This window comes from Mycosarcoma maydis, chromosome 19 (assembly GCF_000328475.2).
Source record: "Mycosarcoma maydis chromosome 19, whole genome shotgun sequence".
NCBI classification, from domain to species: domain Eukaryota; kingdom Fungi; phylum Basidiomycota; class Ustilaginomycetes; order Ustilaginales; genus Mycosarcoma; species Mycosarcoma maydis.
The window spans coordinates 495,654-514,663 of NC_026496.1; the positions used below are offsets into that span (position 1 = coordinate 495,654).

General features: G+C 55.1%; 5 protein-coding genes across 5 annotated transcripts; 3 read left to right on the forward strand and 2 right to left on the reverse strand.

The window, feature by feature from the left end:
* Positions 1–504: 504 nt before the first annotated feature.
* UMAG_05415 (uncharacterized protein) lies at positions 505–2,181 on the reverse strand (the record flags this gene model as incomplete). The annotated part of the gene is made up of 1 exon (XM_011393804.1): positions 505–2,181. One exon carries the CDS (start codon positions 2,179–2,181, stop codon positions 505–507), a length of 1,677 nt encoding a protein of 558 aa, XP_011392106.1.
* Positions 2,182–3,189: 1,008 nt separating this feature from the next.
* Positions 3,190–5,037, forward strand: UMAG_05416 (uncharacterized protein; the record flags this gene model as incomplete). The annotated part of the gene is made up of 1 exon (XM_011393805.1): positions 3,190–5,037. The coding sequence occupies one exon, from the start codon at positions 3,190–3,192 to the stop codon at positions 5,035–5,037; it is 1,848 nt and encodes a 615-aa protein (XP_011392107.1).
* Positions 5,038–5,313: 276 nt separating this feature from the next.
* Positions 5,314–9,144, reverse strand: UMAG_05417 (uncharacterized protein; the record flags this gene model as incomplete). Its single annotated transcript, XM_011393806.1, has 1 exon — positions 5,314–9,144. The coding sequence occupies one exon, from the start codon at positions 9,142–9,144 to the stop codon at positions 5,314–5,316; it is 3,831 nt and encodes a 1,276-aa protein (XP_011392108.1).
* A 2,237-nt stretch (positions 9,145–11,381) lies between these two features.
* Positions 11,382–14,294, forward strand: UMAG_10220 (uncharacterized protein; the record flags this gene model as incomplete). The annotated part of the gene is made up of 1 exon (XM_011393840.1): positions 11,382–14,294. One exon carries the CDS (start codon positions 11,382–11,384, stop codon positions 14,292–14,294), a length of 2,913 nt encoding a protein of 970 aa, XP_011392142.1.
* A 2,592-nt stretch (positions 14,295–16,886) lies between these two features.
* UMAG_10221 (uncharacterized protein) lies at positions 16,887–18,224 on the forward strand (the record flags this gene model as incomplete). Its single annotated transcript, XM_011393841.1, has 1 exon — positions 16,887–18,224. One exon carries the CDS (start codon positions 16,887–16,889, stop codon positions 18,222–18,224), a length of 1,338 nt encoding a protein of 445 aa, XP_011392143.1.
* Positions 18,225–19,010: the final 786 nt, after the last annotated feature.

Sequence of the window (19,010 nt, forward strand, 5' to 3'; positions counted from 1 at the left end):
AGCACGCGCAATCACGCAACAGATGCGAGAGCCAACATTCACAGATTCGTGATTCGCTCGTGACAGTATGAGTCGTGAGTGGTTCGTGATTCATGTCCACGGACCTCACTCCTCAAACACACGCCATCCAGCTCAAAGACAAGACAAACGACATTCACATTCGTGATTCACGATTTGTGATTCACGAATCAGTGAATTCGTTGATTTATTACGTGAATTTAATCGCCGTCCCGCTCCACATGATTCTATACGCATCTGGCTCAATCTGCTGCAGTATCTGTGAGAAAGTCGCAGAGAGCCACGTTTGTAACTGGGCGCTGATAGCTGACGACGCGCATGCACATCGGTGTCTGAACACATGCAAGAGTGGAACGCCTGCTACATCGACCAGTCGGCCTGTCGCATGTAGCAGACTATGCGTATAAAATCGGTGAGAGATGTGCATGTAGACATGCGCGTGGTGATTCGTATCAGCACGTTGGATCGAGCCAGCTTGCAAGCCTGTCAACCAAAGCGGAAGCCGGGTGGAGGACGAGCGCCTCTTTGCTGACCGGGGAAACCGCCTCCCATACCGCCCATACCTCCCATACCACCCATCGGGAAGCCACCGCCCATTCCCCCACCAGCACCGAACAAATCGGCGAGATTGATCTCGACTCCTCCTGGACCACCGAATCCACCGGCCATTCCCATACCGTCGTGTTCGAGGTCATCTGCGCCGGCATCGTAACGCCTTCGCTTGTTTTCATCGCTCAGGACGTTGTAGGCCTCGCTACAGAGCTTGAACTTTTCTTCATCTCCGCCCTTATCCGGGTGATGCTTGAGAGACTCCTTGCGATAGGCCTTTTTGATATCGCTATCTGAGGCATCCTTGGCGACGTTGAGGATCTTGTAGTAGTCCTTCTTCTTGCTTCGCTTAAGGTCGATTTCGGCGGAGCGCAGTTCGCGCTGCAACTGTTCGGCTTCTCGTCCTCCGGAAACCGACGCTTCTTGGAGCGCGCTCTTAAAATCGCGCACGGCGTCTTCATACTTTTCGGTAGCGAGCAATGCTCGTGCACGCGTACGCAGCGCTTTCACATAGCCGGGATCGAGTTGGAGCGCAGCATCGCAGTCAGCGATAGCCGCTTTGTGGTCGCCTTTCTTCGAGTTGGCAGTAGCACGATTCGAGTAGAGGATCGCTTTGAAGCCTTGGGCGGGTCCATCGCGTTGCGAGTTGTCACCAGCAATTTCCAACGCCTCAGTGTAGCTGCGTACAGCAGCGAGGTTGTCGCCTTTTTTAAAGCTCGTGTTTCCCTCTTCCTTCTTGGCTTCGAGTCGACGACACTTTTTGAGCAGATCCCTGGCACCGGACTGTTCGGGATCGGAACGCAGCGCAGCCTGACAGTGCGCAATCGCTTTGGCCGTGTCACCCTTGGCGAGCAGGATGCGTGCACGTACGAGGAGCGCTTCTGGATTGCTAGAGTCGGCACGGAGCGCGTCAGCAATAACGCTGTTGGCCTGGTCGAGGTTGTTCTTGTGCAGGTAAACCGTGGCGCGCATGATTCTCCATGCGAGCGGCACATCGCTCTCGGAAATGCCTGCGTGCGATTGAGCCTGGTCGAGCGCAAAAGCGGCCACGGACCAATCGCCCTGAGCGCAAAAGCTCTGGAAGGAAGCGAGGTGATCTGCGACACTGTTGGCCTGCTTTTCAAGTTGCTTGGCCTGCTTGAGCGTGGGCTCATCCAAATCGCGCAGGCTGACAACAGGATTGAGCACTGAGAGCGCACCTGAAGGATTGCCAAGGTAGAGGTGACACCTTGCCAGACGGATCAGCGTCTTGGGCTGAGCAACGGCATCGGGCGACTGCTTGGCCTGCACATCTTTGGCGAGCTGACAGTCGGACAGTGCAGACTTGTACATCTTGAGACTCATCTTTGCGGCCGCACGGTTGGTGAGAAACGTCGAGTCGGTGGGATCCAGCTCGTAAGCTCGTGTGAAGGCATCGATGGCTTTCGAGTATTCCTTTGCTGAGAACAGCTGGTTGCCCTGTGTCTTGTACTGCTGTGCTTGATCTTTGTCCTCTTGTGATGGCTCGCGGGGCACTGTGGAAGCAGAAGCGGTCGAAGCACCATTGGCGTTGCCGTTCATGTGTGTGCCATCTTGCTGGTGCGAGGACGAGGGGCGGGGTGAAGAAGATGTCATTGAGCTAAGGTGCCGAGCCGGGTACGGAGAATGCTCTCGCTTTTGGGGTGATCAAGTAGGCAGGAGCCGATTCGAGATCGATGCGTCTGTCGAGCTTTTCTTCCGAAAACAAGCGAGAAGAGCGACGATGATGAGGACAATAATCAGATGGACAGTCTGAAGGATCTTTTGTCGTTGGTGGTCGTGTGATGGTTGACCATCGTGCATGTGTGAAAAGTCGAGTCCAACGACTTCTCACGTCAATCGTGAATCGTTGAATCAATCGTGAATCGTGAATCGTGAATCGTGAATCGTGAATCGTGAATCGTGAATCGTGAATTCACTATGCAACCTATTCGTGATTCAGATTTGAATGAATTTATTGAGTGTCCTTCTGCCTGTTTCTCAAATCACCGACTCACCAACTCGATTCCGTTTCGCGTTGCGCTGTGTTTTACCGCGTTAAACGTTGAGCGGCTTTCAAAATCTTTTTCCAAGTCAGTTCTTCTTGTCCCAACCCGATCTTGTGTCGCGTCGCCGATCAAGTAGACCAACACGCAAAGACATCGTCAATCGTCAAGCACGAATTGTGAATGTTGGCGATTCGGGAAACGGAAAGCGGAAAGCGGGTAAAGGTTGAATCGTCAATCACGAATGTTTCGCAAAGCAAACGAAAACTTTTTGAAATATTTATTGGTGGGTTGGATCTTTTCAGAGAAAAAGACGAAAGCTTTCGTGTTGATTCGGTGGTGATTCACGATTGATCCGCATCACCCACGACGCGCAAGTCACGAGTGGCACATCGCCATCATATCTCTCTTGTTGCTAGTACGACCGAGCTGCTTGTGGCGTGCACCAGCAGCAACATCTTGGCACTCTCGTCTCTTGCACGCGTCGCACCGCGTTGCTGCGCATTCGGCACACGATTGGTTCGTCGCGCTCGGAATCGGCCAAGGCCAACGAATCCCTAGTCAAGGTACACTGCTCTACTCGGACACGATCGACGAAAAGCTCGCCAAGATCCAAAGCATGACGCAAAGGCTTGAGCAGCAAGTTGGTGCTGCGGAGGCAATGTCCAAAGCCACGGCTGCACCTGACACGCACACGCACACGCACACGCACACGCACACGCACACAAACGCCCTGAAACGAGTGCTCGAGCCTGAGCCGGAAACTGCTCCTCCCACAACCGCCGCTTGCTCCACCGGCAACAACGGCGAACCAGCCAAAGAAGCATCCACATCCAAACGAGCACGCTTCGACAACGCCATCAACAAGGACGGAAAGAACAAGTGGGAGCGTCGAGATCGACGTGGCACCGGTCGAGCCCAAGATAACGAGTCACCGTCCACCTGCGAAGCGTCTGCGTCAACGGATCGTCTACCGAAACGCAAGGTCGCCGTCAAGTTTGGCTACTGCGGAATCGGATATTCCGGGCTGCAGATCAACCCGGGCGTCAAGACAATCGAGGGCGACATCTTCGATGCGTTCTGCACTGCCGGTGCCGTCTCGTCCGACAATGCAGTCAACCCAAACAAGGTGGGACTGCAACGGGCCGCTCGTACAGACCGCGGTGTGCATGCGGCGGGCAACCTGCTCAGCCTGAAACTCATTCTGCAGCCGCAAGGCTTGAAACCCGGCGAAACGTTGGTCGACAAGGTCAACGAGCTGCTCCCGCCGTTTATCCGGATCTGGGGCGTGACTCGCGTGCAGAACGGATTCAACGCTAGGCAGAGCTGCGATAGCAGAATGTACGAGTATCTGCTACCGACCTACGTGTTCATCCCGCCCAAGCCGGGGTCTACGATGCACGACATGTTGGTGCGCATCCGTCAACAGGAGCTCGCTAGACTGAGCGAGTCGGAAGCGCACGTCTCAACCACATGCTTGGACGAAATCATCGACCATCCCTTTTGGAAATCACACGGCACAACGTCCGAGTTCAGTGTCGACATGGCCGCTAAGAAGCAGTACCGGCTGACGCCCGCACACCTCGCCAAGATCCGCTCGATCTTCAACCGGTTCCTCGGTTCGCACAACTTCTACAACTTTACTGTCGGCAAGGAGTTCCGCGATCGGTCGTGCCAAAGGTTCATGAAGAAACTCACGATTTCCGAGCCCAAGATGATCCAGGGCGTCGAGTGGCTGAGCATCAAGTTCCACGGTCAGAGTTTCATGCTGCACCAGATTCGCAAGATGATCGGCTTGCTGGTCTTGATCGGTCGAACGGGAGCGGCCGAGCGGTTGGTGGACGAGTGTTTCGGCCCCGCTCGCGTCCATATTCCCAAAGCACCCGGACTGGGACTGTTGCTGGAAATGCCCATCTTCGACGCATACAACACGCGCATCCGCAACAACAACGACAAAATCACCAAGCTCATCAAGAAGAAAACCCGGGCGGTCAACACACACCCCGAAGACGCCTCGCAAACAGGTAATGCTGCTTGCACGTTGTCAGACGAACTGCGCGACGCTATCACCTACAACGACCACACATCCCAAATGCAACACTTCAAGCAGCAGTGGATCTACGACCGAATCATCGCCACCGAACAGGAAACAAACGAGTTCGGCAAATGGCTCAACTACCTCGACGTCTTCCAAGGCCCCGACTTCGAATTTCTCAACCCCAGAGGCGTCATCCCCAGCCAAGCCATCGTCAAGGTCGGAGAGTTTCACCGTCATCACTCGATCAAACGTCGTCCTGATTCCATGCTACACACGCCGCCCATTCCCGACACCGAGAATCCATCGCAATCCCACAACCACAACCACAACCACAACGACGACGACGACGACAACCACAACGACAACGACGACGAGGACGCAGAGGCGTACGCTAAGAAAGGCGCCGAACTGGACGAGTATGAGGGTTGATCCAATCTCTCCACTCTCTTGCACTCGCTTACCCAAAATCACGAATGGCGCGACATCACTTACGACTTGTGCGCTCGATTCGCTCCTGGTTCCCACCTCGCGGTACATCTTCACTTTGCGTCTGTCTGATGCACCTCACTTGATCTCGCCTCACGGTCTGCTTCGCTGCTGCTTTTCAACCAAATACTTAACTTGACTTGATCGAGACAAACGACAAGGAAATGCAAATGCTGAAAACGATACAAAAAGCGGCCAACCCCTTCCATTCATACTCACTCACATCTCGTCCGCGGCAGGCCGGAATGTGATAACATCCATGCATGTCTTTTCGCCCCTCTTACACAACACCACCACCTTGTCATCGCGGTAGCTCACCTTCCACACCTGTTCGCATGGTTCGCAGATCTCGCGAATGAACTTGCCCGTCGCAAAATCCCACAGCTTGACCCGGCCATCGTTGCCACCGGTGACAATGTAACGATCGTCAAACTGCAGACATGTCACCGAGTTGTCGTGCGCGCAGAGCCGGTGCAGGCACTCGTAGGTATTGAGACTGAACACAATCACGCGTCCATCCGAGCCACCCGTGACCAACGTATCGTCCAACAACTGCAGTTGACCCACGAGCGATGTGTGACCTTGGAACAATGCTAGGCAGTCGCCCGTTTCTGCTGACCACACGCGGACCGTCGAATCGAGCGATCCCGTCGCCACGCGCTTTCCGTCAAACGCAACAGCATAAATGTAGTGAATGTGGCCACGGAGCGTATGCAGGCATCGTCCCGTGTCAAGGTCCCAAATACGGCAAGTGCCGTCGTAGCTGCCAGAGGCGACCTTGTTGCCAGCCACTTCAATGCATCGTACAGAGTGCTGGTGGCCCGCAAGCAGATGCAGATGTTCGCCCGTCTCGACATTCCACACGCGCAGCGTTGAGTCTCGCGATCCGGACACAGCAATCGGTTTGCCGTCGAGCACCTTGAGGCAACGCACTGTCGACGTGTGGCCATGCAACACGTGCTTGCACTCTCCTGTGCGGAGGTCCCACACGCGCACGTCACGATCGCAGCCGCCGCTCACTACAATGGCGTCCGAGTTGCCAAAGCCAAGCACGCTTCCGCACGGATTGCCCATTCCTAGCGCGTTGCCTGTCAGCTGCGAGGCAGCAGCACCAACACCGCCAGCCGATGCACTGCGTGTTCGGTGCCTCCCACTAGCTCGACCAGCAAATGCTTCAGTGGCAGTCGCAGATGCTGACGCAACCTCATCATCACGTCGAATCCTTTCAGCTAGCTCCGCCGGTACCTGACCCGTGCCGTCAGCCATGATAGCATCGCGGATGGCACCTGCTTCTGCCTCTGCGATGGCTCTGGCATTCTCACGAATAGACCTTGCCCGAGTCGAGGAACGTGTCTCACGGTGAACAAGCGAGGGACCATCGGAGCGGATCGACAGATCGGCATCGGAATCTGCTGCGCCAAAGATAAAGTCGTGGTCGTCCATTGCGAGGTGACGCTGACCGCGCGGCAGATCGTCTCCCACCGCTGATGCTGCAGCCGCTGCTGCAGCTTTCCTTATGCTCTGCTGACGTCGCAGTGCACGGCGAGCCTTGTGGAACCATTGCAGCGTCTCCCCCTCTCCGTACGTTTGGCGTGCTTTACCCGAGGCTGGCGTGCTCGAGCTCGAGGAGGGCCTGGCGCGGTTGCCAAACAGGTCCTCTTCGGATAGGTCGGCCGACGACGGGGGAGGCGATAGCAGTACGTCAGCTGCATCGGGACGTGGGTCGTGGTGGATGAGACGGAGATCGCCATCCGCAGCAGCCTGATACGGCTTGCCGCCGCTACCGTCCTCGGGGTTGGTAATGACCATCTTACCCTTTTCTCGCTCGGACGCAGCCGCGTCGTCGTCGTTTCTGCCGTCCTTATTCGTCCGGCTGATGAGGGTGAGACACCAGACTCCTGCATCGTGACCGAGAAGTGTGTGTGCATAGAGTCCAGTCTCGGCGCTGAAGACGTGAATCTTGGAGTTGGCCATGCCGACAACGATCCATTGACTGTCAATGGCCAGGCTGGTGACGACATGGCCCGCATCCGCTGAGACGTGCTGCGTCTGGAGTCGACCGCCTTTGCGCCAGTTGGACTCGGTGAGGTAAGCCATCTTGAAATGGGTGCGGTAGCTGAACGGCAACTTGGCAGATCGGTGGCGGTGGATGTGTGCTGCGGTTGGAGGTGAAGCGACGGAGGGGCGCGATGGGCCGGCAGTGACGGATGAACGCTCCCGGAGAGGCGAACGCAAAGCAGAACCAGCCACCAGGTTGTGGCCAGTGGAGGAAATTGAATCGTGCCTATCGCCGGTGGAGGCGGAAAGCAACGTGGAACTCCTGCGTTGTTGCCTCGGGAGCGGATTGCGGCGAAGTTCGCGAGGACCGGGGACCAAGGAGAAAGGGTTTGCATTGGCTCTGGCCGCGGCTTGCGTGTTTACAGATGGAGATGCCGCCGATGCAGAAAATCGGCCGGTGGGCGAAGCGTAGTGCGGCAGCGACGCAAGTTGGGGCGCATTAGGAGGATGACCGACGGGTTGGGTCGATGGTGCATCTGCGAAGGACGATGAAGAAGCAAGGATGTCCTGGTCGTCCATGTCCATAGCTTCGTCAAGCTCGGCACTGAGGCGGTTGGTCTCCTGGGCGGCAGGAGTAGCCGGGTCGGCGGAGGCGACGAGGAGAGCGGACCGCTGGGGTAAATCGGAGCGAGGTGCGGTGGAAGCAGCGGGCGTTGACTGTTGGCGCTGCCATCCGCTCAACCGATCGAGTCGGCCGGAAGCTGTTCGGTAAGCTCCGCTGAGGGCGTGGTGGGAAGATGTCGGAGCAGCAGGCGAAGGAGACGAAGCGATTGCTCTTGTCTGCTGGGAGGCAGAAGCGGAGGCGGGTCGTGCGCTCAACCATCCGAGGTGAGATGCAGATGAGGTGGCCGAGACGTCGGTATTTGATATGAGCAACAACCGTGAGCTAGACGGAGAGGCGGGAGCAGCGGCGGAGGAGGCAGAGGTGGAATGAAGAGCGGCGAAGTCATCGATCATAGTAGGCTCGTCTCCGTAGCGTGCGCGACTCTCTTCTTCGACAATCTCTTCGAGCTGAGCGTAGAAGGCAAGATCAGCTTCCGACATGGGCGCATTGAGACTGCCGTGAGCACCGTCCTGCTTGCTGAGAAAGAGATCGTGGAGAGTGCGCAGCTCGTGAAGGGCGTTGGAAGGATCAAGGCCTCGATCTCGGTAGCGCTGATAGAGCGAAGCGAGCACGGCGGCATCATCATCGTTGTCAAAGTCTTGAGCGTCATCGGCATGCTCGCCGGATGCGGTGGCGCGGAGCGGCTGCTCAAAAAGAACGCCGAGTGAGCTGGAAGCATTGCTCCTTGAATTGGACAATGTGGCTGGAGCCGATGCAGACGGAACTGATGGTGGATCTGTACGTGCACCAGCCAAGGTGAATGCCGGTGTAGGGTGGATGCTGGGCGTGGAGAGGGATGGAGCGAGAGACGATGTGGCGATGGATCGCATGAGACGGTGGTCGAGCGAGAGAGTTGCGGCGTTGCTGCTGCCGCGCCTACGATACTTGTGCTTGAGGCACATGACCTTCCAGGTGTGCTCGTCGTTGACGAGACTCCTCCAAAAGCGGCTGACGCAGCTGGCGCGTGCGAGCGTTTTCGGATCATCGATGAAGCTGAGAATATTGAGGCTAACTTCGATGGGAAGTGCGGAGAGAAAGTCGACCTTGAGCTTGGGTGTGATGACGGACGAGAGGTGAGCCAGTTCGCGGAGGCTGAAGAGGTCGGTAAGTTGAGAGACAAGTTTGAACCGCGCCGACTGTGTGTACTGGGGGAGGACGAGAGACAGATGTTTGAGCAGCTGCGACGGATCGTTGGGGTCAATGGCGAGAGCGTGCTGCGCAGCTGAGCTGGAAGACGACGACGGGTTTCCGACTGCGGTGGCTGCGGTGGCTGCGACGGCCACTGCGGCAGCATTGTTGGCGAGACGTATGGAAGTGTGCAGATCGGGCTGAGGCGATGGTGCCGGAGTGGGCGGGCTGATGGCGCGGTGGCGCGGCGAGCTGCTCATGATCGAAACCGTGCGTGAGCACCTCTGAGTGGCCGGATCGAGCTTGTTCGGTGACGGATGGTGCAACGATGAGCAAACCAGGAGAAGGCGAACTCAGAGGCTTTCCACAAATGACTTTGGGAAGCTATCGTGTATGCCAGAGCGGGCACGCTGAGATGCGACGAATATCGATAAAAGGCAGAGAAATCAGGTGCTTGTTCGATGTTATACGTATATCGATGATGCAAATGCAGAGTCGGCGCAATCCGATGGCAGGTATGATGGTGGTGATGTGGCAAACTGCTACAGTCAAACGAAGCGCGACACTGCAGCGTTCGCGTTACAAGCAACGAGAGCGTTCCTTAGCTTGTCGGCGAGACGCCGATGGGTGGATTGGGCCACCAAAGTGGGGACGTTCGGAGGTGCCACAGCCAGAAGTGGTGATCGGGCAAAGTGTGAGAAAGTAGGGTTTGCGACGGTGTGAAGATGAACAAGGTGATGCGAACAAGGTGATGCGGTGAGAGTGTGAGCTGTCGATGTACAGATGAGAAATGTAGCCAACCAGTAGGCGAGGCTCAACAGCGGCTAAGCCGATCAACTGTGATACGTAAACGTAGGAAAAGCTCAAACTCAGTCACACACACACACACACACACACACACTCACGAGTGTAGTGACGAACTGAGTTGCTGCATGATGCTCGTGGCTGCTACTCGTGACTGACACTCAGTGACTGACAACTCACGACTGTTGCTGCGTGCGTTCTTGCGTGGATCGCTTGCACAGCTCCATTCACGATTTTCACTGTAAAGCCAGCCACAAGTCTGAGTTGGAATCGTGAATCGTGAATCGTGAATCGCGGAAATTTGAAACGCCTTCCCGTATGAAATCACATCGCTATCGTGAACTGGACTTGACGCGACTCGTTGTGCTTAGTCATACAGTCATTCACGAGTCGTGCGTGGTTCAGATTCGTGATTCACGACTCACAATCACGAATTGTTTGCTATCGAGCTGGCAAGCACAGTACATCAATCGTGAATCACGGATGGGAGGACGTATTCACGATTGTGTCTCAACTTCAAATTACGACAGCCAAACACCTGATCACGAATCGGTCGAGCATAGTCGAGTTTCGGTGTCATGTCCATATGTCGTTTGCCTGAGCCGAATCCAGTTGCTCCTTGACAACTAAGAGTCAAGTCACAGTGTAGAGTCATCGAGGCGACATAATAACGCACGATTGCTTGGCTACGTGAGCCTCGCTTACGCCCACATCAGCTCATCTCGCACAGCGCACAGTTGCACGTGACGCGCATCTTGTACGAGAAGAAATTCGTGATTTATTACGCCAAGCTGCAAGCTGCTTTGGGAGGAAGTTAAAGCGGAGAGCTTCGCTTTTCCCAGCCTCGATTCTACGTTGCTTTCATTTTTATTTTTATTTTGGCTCACGTTTCTCTGCTGCTTCTGTCAAACGCCCTCTTGATTCGTGTTTGTGGCTCGCGAATGCGGGGTGCTTCACGGCCACGCCCATTTCATCCACGATGCCCGATCTCTAGGTAGGAGAAGGATAGCGAAAGTAGCTGGCCAAACCCAGACGGCCACAACTTGGGAAACAGTCGATCGGTGTGATCAAGCCAAAAGATTGCTGATGGCTTCCGTTAACCTTTTATGCATCTCTGGAACGTCGGCAATCAACCGATGTTGCCTCCGTCGCGTCATTGGGCTGTCTCCCACTCTTGTCACGGTAACTCTGAGCACCAGCGACTGCCAAAAGAATCACGTATCCGTGAGTGTTGAACGGAAACCGAACCAAAGTGAGCCCAAGCAGGTCGCAAGAAATGGTGCCCGTGGTTTGCTGTGTGACTTGTGTAGAGAACCGCCTCCCATTCACGATTTCTTTTCGAGCTGAACCAAACCTTTTAGCGGCCCAATCACGAATCGCGAATCACACGGAACTGCCGGTAACGTTCCAAAATTAGCGCTATCAGCTGATCCTTCTGCGTCAAATGCGATCGGCAACGTCGTCTCCCTTGTAAGACTTGTCGATTTCTGCAATTGACGCCACCGCCATCGTCATCGCCATCGCCATCCATCAACTGGCCCTGCTCATTGTGACACTATCGCGTCCTCTCCTCTATTGATATCTCGGCATCTTGACTTCCAGTGCAGCGCACACTCAGCCCATCCGATGGCTAATATGGATGATGGCCCGCTATCAAATTGCGCACTCAAGCTTGGGCTCAAGTCCCGTCCCAATGCGACTCTCAGCCTCGCAATCCAGCTTAGCTATGGCCACTCCGGAATTGGAGATAGCTGGGAATAATCGCCATCATCATCACCACCACCACCACCACCACCACCAGCAGCAGCAGCAGCAGCAGCACAACCACCCGCATCCGCTACCACAGCAGCCGCCAGCCCTCGCAGCGCAACCAGTCAAACGTCGTCGCTATGCACGTCGCTCTTGCCTCACTTGCCGATCCAAAAAGACACGCTGCGAGCTGCCTGACGAAGCCGTCCCGTCTTCATACGATCCTTTGCCGGTATCCAAGGCCTGCCATCGATGTCGCGCACTCGACATTCCCTGTGTCGTGTGGGATGGCAATCGCAAACGCAAACCCCGCATCGATTCTGTCCCCTCCTCATCTGCGCTCTCCTCATCCTCTTCTCCTTCTCAGCCTCGCAATTCTCACCCGCTCGATCGTGCACGCGCCTCGCATGGCGCGTCTCCTCCTCCCGCCCTTGATCAAGCAGATCCCGGCAATCTCATTGCACGTTCCAGCCATCGCAATGCGTATCCCCACCCTAGCGACCAAAATTGTTGTCTCGCCAACAATTGGCTGATACCGTCTACCTCGAGCCAGAGTCCTCGACGTTCCAATTTGTACGAACGACCTTGGCATGTTTCCGATGCAGCTCCGCGCATCCCGCCACCCTATGCTTCTCCTCCGTCCGCAACAAGGCCTTCAACAACAACTACTTCCAGCTCAAATGTCACCTTCCACCGCAGCGCTGCTGCTGCCGCTTCCGCTGCCACTGACGGCGAATACGACGCTGCGCTCTTCATCAATCCCAAATTTTCAGATAGCATCAAGACAAAGGTGGCAGGAGGCGAGATCCACATCCTCAACAATCAATGCATGCACTCGCCCCTAGTAACGCTCAATCGTTTCATCACCAGGATTCCTTCCTTCTCACGTCTGATACGTCCCGAGATGGACCGCTCCTTCAACGGTCAGCTCTCTAGTCTGCTCACAGATGAAAACATCGGCGCGCTCGAGTCTCATCTGCCACGACTACGCATGTGGCATCCGCATGTATCTGACCTCGAATCGCTCCGCACCGCTTTCCACCACCGACCGAATCCTTCGACCTCACTCCTCCTCGCCACAATCTGCCTTGTCGCCTCCAACATTGCAGGCAAGCGTCATCTGGCAAAGCACTTCGCCGTCCACATTGATCGCATCGGCCTGCACGTGCTAATCTCGGCACCCAAAGAGCTCCACGCCGCCCAAGCCTTTGAGCTGCTCCTCTCTCACGCGCCGTCGCTCATCGGCGCCAGCGTTGATCCTTCGGGCGCAGCACACAACGACTCGGCCGTCTTTGGCGAATCACTCCACTCGAGTGCCATCGCCATCGCCGAAGCCATCGGCCTAGACCTCGTCATGTCGCAAGCCTTGCAAGATGGCTTTCACCCTGCCGACCATGATGACAACAGTCCCCAGCGACTGGACAAGCTTCGCTCTTACCTCGGCCGCTTCTCGCTCTGGTCCAGCCTTTCCATGTGGCGCGCCAAATTCCTTTTCCTCAACTCCGTCGTACGTCCAGCCGACTTTTCGCGCCTCCGCCGCGATGCAGAGCTAGCCATCTCCCTGGTCGAAACGCTCTCTCGATCCGATCCACAGCACGCTGTGCCATCCAAGGACGAAGTGCTCTTCCGAGCTGGTGTGCTTGCTCTGGCTTATCGCGCCATCCAGGTCGCTGACTTTCACTTGCGCCTCTCACAGCTCGAGACACTTTGGAACAGTCGACCGCTCTTTTCGGACCTGGAGGTCCGACGCGAGGTCAGCAGCCGTGTCGACGATAATCTCAAGTTCCTCGCACACTTCAAGAACACCAAGCGCCGCAAGTTGTGGGCCATGGCCAATCTGGCCGAGCTCAAGTTTCTCGATCGCTGGATTGATCTCGAGTTTGAGTCCGACAGGGTCTATCTCTTCCAGCTCTACATGCGCATGGTGCTGCCCATCAACAAGGCTGCTGCCACTGTGGTCGATGTCTCGCACTCGATCGACCGAGATGTTGGCCTGTTCTGTTTCCTCTTTAATGTCGGAGAGCGCAGCTACCTGAACGACGAGAGGGTGCTTGCCGGTTTTGCCGCTACTCCACAGTTTCCAGGCGAAAGTTTCGAGCAGATAGGGCTGCCGCTTCTTTTGACGTGCGGATACATCCTTCACATCAGTATCTGTATCATGGAGGGTGTCAATTTTGTCTACTATGGCACGCACGACTCGGCCATGCGCGAGGACATGTTTGCACTCCTGTTGCGTAGGCTCGCAGAGCGAATTTGTCCGCCTGGGCAAATAGAAAGCGAAAGTCTGGAGAAGCTCGTTTCCAGCATGCTGGTACAGATGGCTCGGCGCCTCGAAGAGTGGGAGTTCTATAAAGTCACCCAGAGCCCTCAGCAGCGTACATCCACATCGACCTCGCAACTGCCCTACGCAGTCTCTAGCAACAATGACCACCAGCGTCCCAGCGGTCCGCCGGCGTCGGCATCGGCATCGGAGCGCCAACCGCCAAGCCTCGCAGACAACTGTACGCGGCAAGGCCAAGCGACCCCTGTGGCCGACGTGGGTGCAGTACGCGGAGACATGCCGTCGATGGGCTGGCAAGACGCATCGGACTCTGGCGAGTCCCCGGCGTGTAAGCAAGGGCGCAACCATCTTACGCATGCGCTGCCGACTCCAGCCCACGCCGATATTTCAGTCGTGATGTCTGATAGTGCCGACGCAAAGGCTTACGCTGCAACGTCATCTAGCGCCAATGCAGATGCGCTGCTGCCTTGCTCTGATGTTTGGTCACCGGACAACATGGCGCGCATCATGGACGAAATCCTCTCATGGAACATCATGCCAGACGCGCACTCTGCAAACGGTAATGGAGCGAGCTGATTCGAGTCAGCATTTGCCGACATGCTCGTCAGTAGCTCAGGCACTGGTTCCGTCAACGCCCAAGGCTCGAACCAAGCGGCTGTTATGCCCTCGGCTCAGCCATTGGCGTTGAATATTGACACTGGCCCACCTTGGAGCGCCTTATCGCAGCACTCTCAGCCGTCGTTTTACAAGTGCCGCATTGGCCCGATGAATTCAAACCGAGTATGTCGTCATGGTAAAGCACCAAGCAGGATGAGGAAGCATGACAGTTCCGAGTGGTGTGACTATCAGCCTAATTTTCATTTCAGCAGACCGTCGGGGCGAGTGAGGCGCAGATCGGGAGCTGGTGCCAACACGGTAGATTCACGATTGTGCGTTGATGTTCTACGGCGAGGTGCCTACATGAACTTGATTCAGTTGCGTCTTGCTCACCACTCGGATCGCCAAGTGTTGTGCTGCATCTACTCGGCGGTCGCATTCAGAATACAGAGCATGCTTTGCGCTTCGTAAGCGCTCTTGCTAGGGGTGAAAGGAGTGGAACAAGCCAAGGCTGTTTCAGTAGCCACATTCGATTAGACAACGTTTGGGACCTTGAAAGGGTCTGAAACAGCGATTAATGTGGGAATCTTACAACCACCTTATGCAGCCCATCATGAGTCGACTCGTGACTTTACTGATTCACGATTCGTGATTGGACGGAGGACGATCGACACACACGCACACTCTCTCTCTCTCTCTCTTGCTGTCTTGATGTTCAGAACCTTGGCGGAAATTTATGATGGGAAAAATGTGAATCAAAATCACGAATGGCAAGCCTAATTTTGACTGGCTCATCAACTTTGATCGAGATCCTCCACACAACGCTATTTTGGTCAACCAAAGTGAACGATCACGGATGTTTTTCGTGATTCACGATTGCTAGCTGATTCTGTGCTTCTGTGGTTGTCTGGCCGGGCAAAATGTGAATTTGATCTGCGAGTCACAGAGTGCACCTCGTGTCTTTCTCTCACTGCTCGGTGTAACTGCATGGTCGGAGTTTCATTCTTCTGGAAAACCGAGCGAGGCCATCACAACAAATCAAAACACCGACCGAAAACCACAAGAAAAACAGTCAATAACGGGATGTGTGTCATACCCTCTTTCGCTTGATCAGTCATGAATTGTGTCGCTTATCACTGCTATCACACAGAGGTAAACAAAGGCGCTGAGAGAACGCATGGTGTTGATCATCAACTCAAGCGACCAAATCGAGCGAAAGAGAGGAGCGGCAGAGTGACAGCACATCACTCGACAACGCCCTGACGCCCAAGCATAGAAATACGACAACCACAAACGACGAAGCATACCTAGCGCGGCCAGCAGAGCAAATTGAATTTTGACTGCTGCCAGCTGTCAAACAAGGGAGGCGCGATCAAACTGGATGCGGCACATTTCGACAAGGTCTATGTGCTACTCACGACCAAGTTAGTCACTTACGTGCTTGTGCTATACTCGGCGACTGTCCTGTTCTGAACTCGTCCACGGTCGAGTTGCTCTCGAAGATCCCTAGTGGCTTTCAAGGTCCGCAGACTTGTCTTGCTGTCCGACTTTTCGCTCGTTGCTATTCCATGAACGTTGATCACGCTGCATACAGAACATCAGCACGCGGAAATTAGTCTTGGTGATAGCGACATGAAAGCAAGCGCTGTTCGGCTGACAATCGGCGTCCTGCGTCGGTGACACCGCAAGCATCGTTCGTCGCCCGAGACTGTGCCCTGTTTTGGGATCTAATGACATGACAATCACAAATGAATCATACACTGCGACATGAGACGTTTGATTTAGTCGCCATGATCGATAATTGCCAATAGCAACACTACACCTGAAGCGTTTCTCACCAAGGACTAGTCTGAGTCTCAAGCTTGAGCTTAAGCATTTCAATCAGCCATAAGCGATGTCTGACCTGGCCGCACCCTCAATAAGTACCCCCATTGTTCGTTCCCCATCCTCCTTAATCTCCCTATTTCCTTTGCTTCCCTTGCGCTCCCGGTGTGGCTGGTCCGTTTCGATCCAAGCGTTGTGTTGTTGGTGGCGTACCAAAGGTTTCAGTCTCCGACGTTGTTCGATCCGACTTATCGGTCACCTCTCTGCTTCGGTCGTACCTACAGTGTTGCGCTTGACCTTGGTCTCGCACGTCGAATCAAAACAGCAAGGCAGACGGCGAAAGCACTATCCCCCGATTGACGCTGAGCTGGTATCCAACAGCTCGGCCTCTGCAAACTGTTACTTGCTCCTTCGTAACTGTCCTAGAGACGTACATTGTTTCACATAGACAACTGAGCGCTGGCGCTAATCTGCAGCAGGTCTGCAGTGGATTGTCGGAGATTTGTCTATCGCAGCGCGGTTGTGCTCTCCGTGATATAAGAGGTCAGAAACAATCGTCGACTCTCTCCGATACCGGGTGCGCACTCTGCACATCTTGTTTCAACTTGACCGGTCTAAAGTTCCTGCCATTTGCATCCGTCAACCTCGATCTTTCAACTCCGTTCTCCACCTTGGTACCGCGGTTTGACAACGCCGTTCACCACCATTGACAGCCAGCAACGCTGAGCAAGCGACCTTGCAAGTACAATGTTGGCAACTCGCAGATTGGTCTGCTGGACGCTGATCGCCGTGTGGTGTGCACTGTTTGGCACCAAAGAGGCGTCAGCTACATTGGCAAACCCAGTCATGTGGATCTTGGCGCATCAAAGCCTCAAACAGGCTCGTGTCGACCCTATCGTCACGCCTGGGGGAGTGTCGTCTCATGTTCACTCGCTTGTTGGCGCGAATGGTGTCAGTGCCGACACCACCACGGCCGAGAGCCTAGAGGCAGCTTCGACCTGCACTACAGCTGGACTGCACGCCGACATGTCGTCGTACTGGGCACCTTCACTCTACTCGATCAATCCGGATGGCACTTTTACCCCGAGACAGTTGTACTACGTCAATACGTACTACCTGATGAGGGGCAATGTCGAAATCAAAGCGTTTCCTAGAAGGACTTCAACTGCTGGCGGGCAGTGCAATGCGCAGAGGACCAGGACCTACGAAGCAAGCCGACAATACGGCATCGTTTGTTTGCCCTCAACTACGCCGACGGCAGCTCGCAATCAGAGACGATTCCTGCACGAGCTTGTCCCGCAAGGGCTGCGGCTGCAGGTGACGTTCCCGTCGTGCTGGAATGGCAAGGATCTCGTCTCTGCTGATCACTCTCACGTGGTATACCCACTGGGTGATGACGCAGATCAAGGTGCATGCCCAGCGTCGCACAGCGTTCGACTGCCAACCTTGTTCTACGAATTCGTCTGGGACGTTACCGGCATCACCAACACCAACAACTCGGAGCTGGTGCTTTCTAACGGTGATTCGATGGGATACTCTTTCCATGCCGACTTTATTTCCGCCTGGGACGAGACGATTTTGCAGGCAGCCATCGATCAGTGTGGAGGCAGCTTGTTTAACGATCTGGAATCCTGCCCTCCACTCGCACAGACGCTGGACAGACAAGCTTCGCGTGACTGCACGGCGACCTCAACAGAAGCCATGTCGGGCACCTTGGCTTCGTTGCCCGGCTGCAACATGGTTTGGAACGGTCCACACGCTGGAATAGGACTGACGGCAGGATGCGACCCGACCAAGGTGGTGATGAAGCCCGATGGCTACATGGGCAGTTCCAACATCAGCTCGAGCTCGAGCTTGAGCTCTAGCTCTCTTTCGGCGACTTCTTCGACGGCACCAACCACAGAAGCAACCAAGAACACGGCAGTAGCGGCAAGTATGACCAAGTCCAAGACTAGAAGGGTAAAGCAAACGCCCAAGGCAACACCTGCTCCCAAGAAGAAACACAAGTCGACGGCCATAAATAAGAAGAAGCACAGGCGGCCTACCAAGGTGCAGCGAAAGAAGAGGCCGAGAAAGTGCTCTTGAAGGCTCTCCCATTCGACATGGGCAGCAGCCATCAGCGTCAGCCATCAGCCATTAGCCATCAGCCACCAGCTGGCACCTGTTTCGAGGTGCTGTAGATAAATATATATATGTTTCCGGCCATGAATCTTGCTCAGTTTTGTTACACAATCGTGAGTAGTGTGTGCTTTCACGATTGCATCTTGGGCATGGCTTCGGTGAGCGCCGGCCTTTGGTCAAGCAAGGATGGATGTTTTTGTGGCGACATGCTAGTGAGGGGCGAGAGCTGGATGCTTCCAATGCGAGCGTGTTTTTGGCACGCTCATCATGCGATTCGTGGACGAGTCATGAGGTGTCAAGCACAGACTTTGCTTGGCGTTTGCTCGGCGTTGCGCGGGTAATTACGGAACGCTGTGGCAGCTTCAGGGTCCACGAACCGATGTGCCAGAGAGGCGCACGCGTGAGGCCGAATCGTAAATCGTAAGTCGTGAGTTTGCAAATCCATCCAATATCAGTACACTGATTGATTTCAGGCGAAAATTACAAACACAAACAGTGAATCGAACGTGCAAACACCACACACGCACGACGGCTGCTGGACGGAGGATTTTCAGGGATGAATCACGAATTTACGATACGATTCTTGATTCATGACTCGCGACTCGCGACTCACGACTCGTGGTGACTAGTCAAGATTTGCTGAGAAATCGTGGATCCAAGCCAGGTTTTTTAGACAGGGTCCCCGCAACACATGGCCGAGGCGGCGTTCACCGTCATGAATCACGAATTTAGCGAAGCACGAAGCACGAA